Genomic DNA, 12,283 nt, shown 5'->3' with positions numbered 1-12,283 from the left:
GTGATCGGACAGATTAATTTAGTTTCAAATGGTAAATTTTGCTTCACCGAGTGAAAATGATCTTAATAAAATAGATATGAAATTGAAAACTGGTAAAATATCAGTTAATTGATCGAATTAATAAAAAAAAATCTGAAATAAGTTAATTAAACTTTTGAATTCAGACTATTGGTTTATTCAGTTTAATCATACTTTTGTTCTAATATGTCCCTAATTCTTATGGTTCGGCCAGCTTAGTCCTTTGGTAGGCTCTTTATCTAGCCTTGTGGGCTAGTTTAACTTTCTCAAGAGACTCTACCTAGCCAATTCACTATGTTGGATCCAAAGAATCATGGGCTATGAAAGTGTGAATCACAAGGGGTCATGCCTAGTTATGCCCTAATCGTAAGGACTGCTATATTAGAGCTTGAAAGATCGGCCCTGAAAGTTCGGGGAGAGCTCAGGGAGCTCTGAGTATTTCAAGTAGAGAACTGATCAGGGATGGAGAACAAGAGGAGCTTGTCTGTCACTTAACTGGTAAGTGTGAATCTTCATGTGTTCAAGTGTTGACATGGAGAATGAAATCATCGAGCTTGCCAACCTTCTGTACGGAAGGTCGATCCTCTAGTTTGAGGCCCTCGGTATCCACTGGTGGAGGTGTTGAATTGGAACGGAATCACACAGGCAGGCATCATCTGCCAAGCTGGAGGAGAATCAATATCAGGGTGTCAAGGTTCATTAGAAATGAATTTGTGTTCACCAAATATATCAATAGTTTTTTATCCCATGTACCAAAAGCTGCTGGAGTTTTTTTAATTAATTTTCAGTAACCTTACATAATAATAATAATAATAATAATAATAATAATAATAATAATAGTGTGGCAACAGCATTGATGCCTTTCACGCCAAAGTATCCTCCCTTTCTGACGAGGAAAGGTGCTGCTTTCTTCGCACTGCAAGTGGCACATGCCAAGCAACGTCCGTGCAAACAGAAAGTGTAACAGGAGATAGGGATGTAAATGGATTAAATGATTCGCGAGTTATTCGGAGTTTGATTTAGTAAAAAACTTGTTTGAATTTATTCATTTATCTTATTGAAGTTTTATTAAGTCGAGTTTGAGCTTAAGGACATCCAATTCATGAGCTCGCGAACATATTTGTTTATAGACTCGTGAGTTCGGACTTGAACTCGGCTCGTTTAAAAGGCTCGAGCTCGGCTCGTTTAAAGGGATCAAGCTCGGCTCGTTTAAAGAGCTCGAGAACATGTTCGTTTAAAACTCGTGAAATCGGGTTCGAGCTCGGCTCAATTAAATGGCTCACGAACATGTTCAATGATGTGTTGAGTTTGGAAGTTTAATGTAGTAGTTTGGAATGTTCAATGATATGTTGAGTTTATATTATTTTAATTATTAGGGTTGTTGAATATTTATTCAAATGAGTTTTCGAACTCGCTGAACAAATCTTAAAATGAGTCAAAAAATGAATCTGAGCTCGCTTAATGAATTAGGCTCGTTAACTATTATAATCGAGCTAATAACGAACCGAATTCGAAATATTCATGAGCTTAGTAATTTCAAAATGAGTCGAGCCTTGTGATAAAAATTTGATTCGAACTCGAACCAAGCTCAAACTTAAATATAACTTAAATGACCTAAACTCAAACTTACTGTTCAGTTCGATTCAACTCATTTACAACATCCCTAACTGGAGGAGACTGACGGAATAAGACCAATGCAACACTTTCTATGGTAAAGAGCAGGAAGAGCAGCTGCCAGTGGACAGTGAGTTGGAGTCCAAAGAAGCAGCGGCATCTTTGTGCATAAAGGGTTGCCTAGTTCGAAGGTGGTGGTTAGTTAGGGCAAGCATTTATTAGTATCGAACACAGACTGAAATGTAGCTGCAGCCTGCAGTAAACTACAAGTCTACAACATGTTCACAATAAAATAAAATAAGCAACCATCACAGCCACATGACTAAGGATTCTCAAACGTTTAAGAACCAAATTTCAAAGAACACACAAACAGCGTGAACCGAAATAAAAGATGGTCTACCATTTAGGCCCCCAAAATGACCATAACAGTCCCCATGAAAACTCCTCGGGTTTAACTAATAATGCTGCAGGCCACCAGACGCAGAGATAGTGGCGAAGGAAAACACAGCGACAGTGACAGCGAGCACCTTGGGAGCGAGTCTTGCTCCTGCGCTAGGATTAATCGGGGCGCCTGCCGGAGTGGAAACGGCTCCACTGGCACCGCCGGATGTCGGAGAAACCGACGGGGCGACGTAAGGAGCCGACGCAGTAGGGGGGATGGAAAGGGCAGCAGAGGAGGATGGACCTGAGACTTTGATGTCCACCCGCTGGCCGAGGGCGCAGTGGCCGGGGATGCCACAGAAGAAGTAGCGGTGGCCCTTGCTCTTGATGACGATGGAGTCATTGCCGGAGTTGTGGGTGGCAATGGGAGTCGACGCGTTGCATGAGCTGTACTCCGTCTTGCGCACCTCCAACACATTGTGAAAATTCTTGTTGTAGGTGAACACTGCCAAAACAAATGCGAAGATGAAAAGAAATAAAGCTATGAGTTGCTTTTCTTCCACAGAAAAGACCAGTAGATCATCGCCATAAAAGTGAAAAATAAGCAGAAGCTTTTTTTTATAAAAAAAAAAAAGAATCTCAGGAAAAAACAACAGAAAGGGGGGAGAACATCTTTTTGATCTAATATCTATAAAAAAGAAAGAGGGGAAAAGGAAGAGGAAGAGAGGACTCACTGATAACATCTCCCACATGGAAGATCTTGTCTGAGACCCAAGCAGTGTAGTTAGGGCTTCCCATGATAGTCCACCCCGCGGAATCTCCCACCAGGTACACTGCGGCCTCCGACAACCCCACGCCGGCAGCGAGCAAGCACGCGACCAACGTCATCGCCACCGTGACCTTCCTCTCCATGTTGACAGAACAGAGCAGCGAAAACTAAAAAATCTGGAAGCTCCTCTCCTGATTCCTGACCTATGCTTCTTGCTCGCTCCCTTTATCAGTGGAGGAACGAGTAAGGCTGTGGGATGTACTAATTTATTAAGGTTTTATTGATAATAAAAGTATTTTAACGCTAATAATAGAATATGTAAGGTCATGCAACCGTCGCTTGGCAAAGGAACCTTCTGGACTAACAAGTTGAGCGTAAATCATGCCTTAAATTTTGGAATTAAAATAAAGCAATTATAATCTACAATTAAAGGAACCATGTGGGCCAGGTCTACTTGAATTTGAAAGGGTCGGACCCAAAAATAAGAGGTTAGTGGATGTTACTAGGCTCGGAGCCCGCGATCACAATGGGGCTCAGGAAATAAATGCGATTGGTGCTCAGACTAGGGAAAGCGTACTAAGAACCGGAAGGTGCTCGGGAATCGTTTTCAGAATCCCACAGTGATGGGTCTTAGGGTGTGTTTGATTCGGGGTTATCGTTGATAACCTTAGTTGGTTATCAACGATAATTTTATTAGGTTTAAGTAATTGGTGATTCCTGGTAATGCAACATTTCCGTCACATCAGCAATTAGGGAATAGAACCAGGAATCAGAAAACCTTGGAAATCTTAGGTTTTCTACGATTCCGGAGTTATCAATATTTTTTCCCCAAAATTACCCTTCGAGGCGGAGGGGTCGGACTGCTGGTAGCAATCGGCGCAGGGGACGCACTGGATCCAACTGACGTCGCTCCCGGTGCCGAGGACCATGTACAACGCCCTTGCCGGACTACAGACGCCCACCCGAGAGAAGTCCTCGGCGCTACCCATGCTGGTTCCGGAGACGATGGGTCCTTCAATCGCCGCTGCCGCCGCGGTGCTTTGCAGAAACTTCTCTTCCGCAACGGGCTTCAGATCGGCCGCAGGGACGCCACCTACAGCGAAGGCCGCGCGCCGTTGACGACACGGACGCGAGCGGCATCTCGACGGAGGCGAGCGAGTGTCAGTTCTTTGTAGTCGGGGTGGTGTTGGCCATCAGAGAAAGATAGGAAATCGTGAGAATGGAGAGGGAGCACGCGAGCTTCGGTCCCCGCTCCGCAGCGAGATCGTGGCCGCCTGCGACGCCTGTGGAGAACGTAGGTGCGGCGTCGGCGGTGGTTGCGGTCGGGCCGATGGATGCGCGTGCGAATGAGAAAGAGACTCGTGATTGGAGTTCGGAAATAACGTCGAGGAAGAAGAGAAGTCACGGGAGAGAAGAGATAAAAATTTTTTCATTTAATTAAATTAATTCAAAAAGTTAAAGGGTAAATTAATAAATATAAAATTAAGTAATTACAAAACACCTAATAAGTTATGTTGTATTCCTCATAATTTTGATTATGTGATTACCTGATAATTACATAACTAAGGTTATAAATGATGACTTGAACCAAATGTACCCTTAAAGTTTAGTGTTCGAGAAGCTAAGTCCAGACATCGCCTAAGAAATGAAGGTTCGAGGAAAAAAGGAAGTTTCGGAAGGAGATCGAGTGCAATAACAACGGTGTTAATAATAACGAGCATTGATAATCATTGATAATGAAGTGTCCTATGATACGATTAAATTAATAGCGAAAACTAGTGAAATGGAGATAGTTGATCTTTTTTGAGCTGGCTTAAAGTACAGGACCCTACTGGACTTGGTACCCAACTCACCAACTTCACACATGTTGCTGCTTCACCAAACAACAAGGACGCGACAGCATTTTGTGCTCTTTAATTGCTCTCTAGCTATCTCTTTTCTCGGGCACTCATTTCTTCGTATCTTGGCCACCCAAATCAAACATAGATTGGAATGCAACTGTTAGCTCATCTTTTGGTCCCAAACACATACTTATCTTTCACAATGTGATGTTTTAAATATGACACAGGATATAATAAATGCTGATATTTTTTTAACTAATTCAAATAATGGAGATGATCGCCAATCTCAGAGCAGTCAGTCTTCCTCTGCTAATTGATAAGAGAGCAATTGGGCCAAGTCGCTTGCTTGTTGGGCCTCGTTCTGATCAATGGATTGCGGTCGAAGAAGTTGGTGGGCCGAAGCTCGAAACCGCCGGTTACCGCTGGCATCACCGGGAAGTCTTCTTGGCACGGCACGTGATGAATCCCCACCGTGTACCACAACACTATGTCTTTGTTCTCAATCTCGCGATTCCTGCTTTTGTTTTTTAAGAAAATTCTAGCAATTTTCATATAGTTAAATGTAATATTTTTCTGAAATAATAATACCTTTGACTCCACGCCGCCAAGTTGTCGTCGCCAGTGCTCTGGTCCGTATAGAGACCCGCCGCCCACTTCTCCGCCTCATCGTACGCCGTCACCCACACCTGCCGCTTCGTGTAGCTCGCCCGCTGCTGCGGGTAATCATCGTCGTCGAGCAGCGACGTCGCCGTGCCGCCGTGGCTAACAATCTTGTACCCGACCTCGTTGCCTATCCTCGTCCTCCTGTTCGGGTTCACCACCATCAGCTCCGTCGCGTCGAGCTCCACGCTGCCATCCGTCTCCCTCCTTGCTGTCTCCTTCTCCACCGTCCAGTAGCTCCTCCTCGGCCCGGCGGCCGCCCGCACTGGCCTCAGACGGGACTTCACGAACGAGTTGTTGGGGCCGTCGACGTCGAGGTCGAGCCGGAAGGTGAGGAAGTGGTCGTGGTAGACGCCGAGCGTATTGCCGGCTATGAGCGAGCCGTGTGCGTCGCCGGAGAGTTCGTCGGCATGAGAATAGTATGTGGCTTTGACTTCCAGGATTCCGCTCAGCGCTACCTGCTAATCGGATTGAATTTAATAGTCGGATTTGAAAGCTACTAGTTGGAATTAAGATGAAAGCGTGCGTTTATCTTACTCCAATTTTGATGGAGCCGGTGGTTTTGAATTCCCAGTCAATCACGTAGTCGTAGTTACCGACCACCGCCGCCGACCTCACCACCAAGCTCACCTCGGGTCTCACCTCTGTTATCTACATCAACTCGAAATATTATGTGATCGTTCACCAATACAATCAAATTTATTAATCGATTACCACTTCGGTGTGCCTCCACGCGACGTCGCCGGCGTAGCGCTCGAACACGCACATCGCATTGGGGATATTCCTCACGGGCGATCCATCGACGCCGGCAACGTCTGCGTCCATGAACACGGCGTTGGCCGGGCAGTCGGTGAAGGGCTCCAGCGGAGCTGTCAAAAGGCCTAAGGCGAACTCGCCGGCGTCGAAGAAGGTCTTGAAATACCAATCTGCCGACGGGTCCATGTACGGCACGAAGAGCTCGGAGACGTGGCCACGGTAGAGGACGAGCCGGAATACACCCTTGTCGGAATCTTTTACCGACGCTAAAGAAATGACGGCGCCGGCGCGAGCGTCGAAGCTCAAGTGCAATTCCCAGTTCGTCCCCCTGCAAATTTACAGTAAATTAATAACAAAAATTTAACTTTTATGCCGTTTTCACTTTAGTTGTGTGATTATACGAATACGATCGGCAATATTTAAATCTAAATGGATAAGCTTGGCGCAAAAAAACCATGATTTCGTTTGTGGTCAGTCAACCGCAGCATTAATCTTGGAAGTATCATCCGAATTCTTTGAATGGCTGACTTTGAGTCAACCAAAAAATTATTTAGGAGTCATTTCTACCTTATCATGTGGCCATCCACTTGGAACCCTCTTCCCTCCGGTTGCACCACAGCTCCAGGTTTCGGCTCCGGCCCGAAAGGCGGTCTCTGTTCTGCCGCCCGGTACTCCGTCCCCTCCGCCTTCGGCACCGGCAGGTCCTCTCTATCCTCGTACTCTACGATCTCCATCGCGTCAAGGTCCACCACCACCGTCACCCCCTCCACCGGCCGCGCGTAGAAGTTCGCCGTCCCGGCCGCCACGAAGCACTGCACCACGATCACCCTACGCCCAGCCCACCTCTCCTCGCCGCCGAACCACCCAACCGAGAAGGTCGTGCACAAAACGTCAGACAGAGGGATCCCCCGCCGCGCCACCGACGCCTCGAACGGCGGGTACTGGAACGGCAGTTTGGAGGCCGCCACCTGTTCATCGATGGTGAAGGTGGGGAAGCCGGCGCCGCGATAGACCGTATCTGAGAGGATGAGGCCACCGCCGTCGCTGGAGAGGTCGACGTGGATCTCGTGGGTGGCGCCGCCGGCGCGGGCGATGACGAAGGCTCGACGCGGCGGTGCGGAGCGGGGCCACGCGAGGACGGCGGGCTTGGGCGGCTCATCGAGGCCGACGTAGTGGAAGGCGAGAGAGGAGGAGGAATTAAGGGGGGAAGCGCGGATCAGGTCGATGGCTCTGGTAAGTTCGTCGGCAGTCAAGGGATCAAGCGGGTGACCGGCGGCGGAGACGAGAGTGAGAACGAGGCGGAGGAAGAGAAGAAAGTTCAAAGCCATTGAGTAGCGAAGGTATTGTTGCGCTGGCACTTAGTTATGGATAGAATTGAATTGTGGCTTAATGGTGCATGTAGTCCGGGCTCCCAGAGCATCTCGAACACAAACTTTTTCGTAGGTTTATTAAATTAAAAAATCTTAAGAAAAATTATGGCGACAAAAGATATGGAGTAAATCTTACTGGTTAGAATCTGGCCAGTTAGAAATCTCTATCTTCCAATTAAAATGTATGCATGGACATGTATATAATTAATGTGGTCATATGAAATTACTAAAATACCCATGCATATGCATGCATGCATATATTCTAACTGGCCAAATTCTAGCCATTTAGCAATACCCAAAGATATGTTCAGTCATAGTGTCTTAGTCAATTCGATTAATATAAAAAAAATAAATTATAGACATTATTAATACTTAAAATAATAACTAACACATAAGAAAATTATTTTTAAAAAATTATGATTATATAAAAAGATTTGGAGTTTTTAATTTAGAGTATGTTTGAATTTTCAAGCCTATTTATTTTACATGTGGAACAAATAATTAATGTATATGGTTGAATCTTTCCAAATAATTAAAAAATAAATTATTTGTTAAAATATTTAATTATAATATTTTATTTTATAAATGATCAATAATAATTAAAATGGTACTTGTTTTTTCTTTTTAAAAATAAATATATTTGAGATAAATTAAAAAAATATACAAAGACTATAATTAAATTAAATTTATAAATAAATTAAATATTAAATTAAAACTAAAAATCATAAATTAATTTATTTATTTATTATAAATTATAAATAAATTAAATTAAAGATCATAATTAATTAAAAAAATAAATAAAAATTATATAGAGATATTAAATGAAAAAAATAAATAAAGATATATGATTTATAACGTAGGACACATAAAAAAAATTATATAAAGGTTTTTATTTGTGGAGAGAATAGTAGATTTTTATACTTGTAATGTGGTAAAAATTACAAAAAAAAAATTTATTGAGAGGTGAAGTGGCGATAAGGAAGAGTTTATCTGGCATGAGTCAATTGTCACAGTATAGGTCAAAGTCAAAGACGGTCAACACCAAGGAAGCAGATCATTGGCCGATCGGAGAGACCTTTGTCTGATCGACCATCTGAGTAAACAAGCATAATTAGTCCGAACAAGCTACGCAGGCCGAAAGCCCGAGCTGAACGGGCCACCCGTCTGGCTCGAAGAATGGCGTTGACATTATACACTTAATAAAGTAATAAAATGATAAAAGAGGAAAAAACGGATAATTAAAAAGGAAAGAGAAAACTAAATAGAACACTCCATCTACCATTAAATGAAAAGAAGTCTAGACAAAGATATCCTCTATCGATAATCAATATCATTAAATAGGGGAAGATAGAGGGTCACCAAAAAAGGTATAAAAGGGGCATGCCAGGTATAAAGAAAGGTAAGAAAAAATCTTTATCCTTAGTACTCACTTTTTTTCCTCTCCTGGTTTTAACTTGAGCGTCAGAGGACCAACACCAGGGACCCCTTCCCTAGTTTTTGTTTTGTTTTGCAGAAATCGAGGTCTTCATTCAATCAGCGGAACTGCCACCTCCCAGGCTTTTTAGCTTTGTGCCTTCGGATAGGATCATTTTGGTATCGGCTGTGGGAACATAACTTGCATCTGAGCAAGAAGATGGAAGACACTGGATGATTCACAATAGTGATGCTGACACGAGAAGATCTTGATGCATGAATACAGGCTTAAGTGACGAAGATATTGGAATAATAGCAACAATAGGCGCTAGCTGAACAACAAGTACAAGAGCCTGCAACTTCCGCGGAAAGTCATCGGGCTGAGCGAGAAGACCGACCGAAACATCTTTCCATTCAGGACTTGAATGGAAAGAGGCCGATTGGCACCTATGGGGAAGAACCTCACGCACCGACCCCCATACATCGAGCGCTACTTTGGACCTCGACAGAAGAGAGGGGCCAGACTGACAGAGATCAGGGATCATCCTCTGATGAGACACCCATTCGAAACATAAGAAAAAGGAAACCCAGGGAAGGTGACTCGCCTGAACAGGTCAACCAATAGTTTTTAGAGGGGATTCTAAATGACCCTCTATCGAAGCACTATACCCCATTGATGATTGGGGAATATAACGGGACAACCGACTTTGACGACCATCTGGCCAAGTTTGACAACACAACCACGCTACACCAATACACGGATGGGGTTAAATGTTGAGTCTTTCTTACCACGTTATCTGGATCGACACAACGCTGGTTCAAACGTTTGTCGAGCGGCTCGATCCACAACATCAAAGACTTCCGAGCGGCCTTCCTATATCACTTTGTTAGCAGTCACCGCCACCAGAAGACGAGAGTGAATCTATTCTCACTGAACCAAGGGCTATGAGAGGCCTTAAGGGCATATATCCAATGCTTCAATCAGGTGGCGATGGACATCCCGGTGGTCTCCTCGAATGTATTGGTAAATGCTTTCATTCAGGGGCTCATTGAAAGAGAATTCTTCCAATCTCTCATTCAGAAACCGCCAAAGGACTTTGGTCATCTACAAAAAAGGACCAATGAATACATCAATGTAGAAGAAGCCCAAGCGACCAAGAAAAAGAGGCACCCGCCGAACCAGCGGCGACATCCGAGTGGCGTCAATCGAGCAGCCATCAGCCTCCTAAAGGGTCTTGATTGGGAGAAACTCAGCCACAACATGAGCCTAAGACACATGTCGTGCAGCACGTTAGGGACGGACGCCCAAAAGCCTAGGATGGAATCTATGTTTTGCTCCTTCCATCAGTCGACGACTCATAATACACAGGACTACTACATAGCTAGCAGGCCTGCCCCAAGAATGCGGTATCATCAATCACCGTTGCCCGATCGGAGATATAGGCGCCAATCAACTGGGCGAAGGGAAGATGAAAAGATAGCGGTCGAACCACGCCGCCATAAATCTCAATGACGGAACATTCCAAGTCATGTTCGGGAACAGGCCGAACGGAGACGACACTCAGCTCGAGAGGAAGAAAATAACAGCAACACCGCCCGGGGTGAAATAGGGATGATCACCGGGGGCTGACCGACAGAGATTTCAATCGAGCAAGAAAGTTGCACGCGCGGCGGCTTAAAACTCACGCAGTTAGCTGCAGCAAGAAGAAGGCCGAGAGACCTGAGATCAGTTTCGGTTCGAAAGATTTAGAGGGTAGAGATCCCCTATGACGATACCCTAATTATCTGAGCGGTAATAACTAATTATGTTATTCACCGTACCTTTGTGGACACAGAAAGCTCGGTGAAAATCATCTTTAAGAAAATATTTGATCAGCTGCAAATCTACCGGAGCGATTTGTTGTCCATGACGACTCCACTCTATGAGTTCACTGGCAATGAAATATTGTTGATCGACCAACTGTGCCTGGCCATCTCACTCGGGAAAGAGTCGCTGAAGAGGACACAGACGACCAATTTCATCGTGGTGGATGCATCGTCAGCCTACAACATCATTCTGGGCTGATCAACGCTGAATGAGTTTCAAGTGGTGGTATTAACTTTCTGTCAGAAAATCAAGTTCCCAGTAGGGGACAAGGTGGGCGAGGTTAGAGGCGATCAGTTGGTCGTTCGACATTGTTACATCAAGATGGTCAAAACGGAAGCACGAACCACTTGGAAGACACCTCTCTTGGAGGTGAGCGCTATCACGGAGAAGCCTCCTTCTCTGGTCTACGATGAAAAGGAGGAGGTCTAGATCCATCCAAATCAATCGGAGGCAACGACCTTTGTCGTCGTCAATCTAGAAAGCGAGAAGAAAATAGAGTTGGCCGCCTGCCTCATATGAAACTATGATGTGTTTAGGGTTTAGGGGACAAGGTGGGCGAGGTTAGAGGCGATCAGTTGGCCGTTCGACATTGTTACATCAAGATGGTCAGAACGGAAGCACGAACCACTTGGAAGACACCTCGCTTGGAGGTGAGCGCTATCACGGAGAAGCCTCCTTCTCTGGTCTACGATGAAAAGGAGGAGGTCCAGATCCATCCAAACCATTCGGAGGCAACGACCTTTGTCGTCGTCGATCTAGAAAGCGAGAAGAAAATAGAGTTGGCCGCCTGCCTCATATGAAACTATGATGTGTTTGCCTGGTCGACGCATGAATTGTCTTGCATCTCTCCGAATGTGGCTCAGCACAAGCTACATGTTCGATCGGACTCCTGGCCGATTAAACAGAAGAAGAGAGATTTGAGCCCGAAGCAGAATTTGATCATCCAGGAGGAGATAGAGAAATTACTAGAGGCAGGCCATATACGGGAAGTCCAATTCCTAAGTTGGCTTGCTAACGTGGTACTAGTCTCCAATCCAGGTAATAAATGGCGGATCTGCATCGACTTTCGCAACTTAAATAAGGCATGCCCGAAGGACTTATATCCGTTGTCTCGGATAGATCAAATGGTGGACTCCACAACGGGCTACGAATTAATATGCATGCTAGACACATATCAGGGCTACCATCAAGTACCGCTCGCCCGAGAAGATCAAGAGAAGGTCAATTTCATCATGACTGATGGAACCTATTGCTACAATATCATGTCGTTCGGACTGAAGAATATCAGAACAACCTACCAAAGACTAATGAATAAAATGTTCCATAGGCAGATCGATTGAAATATGAAGGTCTATGTTGATAACATACTAATAAAATCCCTCCGAGCGACCGACCTCTGTATGGACATTGAGGAAACGCGCCAAACTTTAAGAAGCTATGGAATAAAGATGAATCCCAGCAAGTGCCTGATCAGCGCGAGAAGCGATCGTTTTCTCGGGTATATCATGACCGAGCGGGAGATCAAGGCAAATCCAAGTAAGGTGAAGGTCCTGCAAGACATGGCTCCACCTCACAATTTGAAGAAAGTCCAACG

At 44.9% G+C, this 12,283-nt stretch overlaps 2 protein-coding genes across 3 annotated transcripts; both read right to left on the bottom strand.

Moving 5' to 3' along the window:
* Window positions 1-1,920: 1,920 nt before the first annotated feature.
* On the bottom strand, window positions 1,921-3,054 carry LOC122005555 (mavicyanin-like). Its single transcript, XM_042560633.1, has 2 exons — window positions 2,748-3,054; window positions 1,921-2,518 (listed from the first exon to the last, which is right to left on the bottom strand). Exons 1-2 carry the CDS (start codon window positions 2,923-2,925, stop codon window positions 2,088-2,090), a joined length of 609 nt encoding a protein of 202 aa, XP_042416567.1. The 5' UTR covers window positions 2,926-3,054; the 3' UTR covers window positions 1,921-2,087.
* Window positions 3,055-4,596: 1,542 nt separating this feature from the next.
* Window positions 4,597-7,537, bottom strand: LOC122005554 (primary amine oxidase 2-like). 2 transcript variants are annotated; one of them, XM_042560631.1, is made up of 5 exons: window positions 6,607-7,537; window positions 5,998-6,367; window positions 5,821-5,934; window positions 5,212-5,741; window positions 4,597-5,140 (listed from the first exon to the last, which is right to left on the bottom strand). In XM_042560631.1, exons 1-5 carry the CDS (start codon window positions 7,365-7,367, stop codon window positions 4,933-4,935), a joined length of 1,983 nt encoding a protein of 660 aa, XP_042416565.1. In that variant the 5' UTR covers window positions 7,368-7,537; the 3' UTR covers window positions 4,597-4,932. The 2 variants fall into 2 exon arrangements, with proteins under 2 accessions (XP_042416565.1, XP_042416566.1); XM_042560632.1 differs by having other exon boundaries at window positions 4,597-5,137; window positions 6,607-7,536.
* Window positions 7,538-12,283: the final 4,746 nt, after the last annotated feature.

This window comes from Zingiber officinale, chromosome 7B (assembly GCF_018446385.1).
Source record: "Zingiber officinale cultivar Zhangliang chromosome 7B, Zo_v1.1, whole genome shotgun sequence".
Lineage (NCBI taxonomy): Eukaryota > Viridiplantae > Streptophyta > Magnoliopsida > Zingiberales > Zingiberaceae > Zingiber > Zingiber officinale.
Note: the sequence above shows the minus strand (reverse complement) of the source record. Positions and strands in the feature narration are given on the sequence as shown.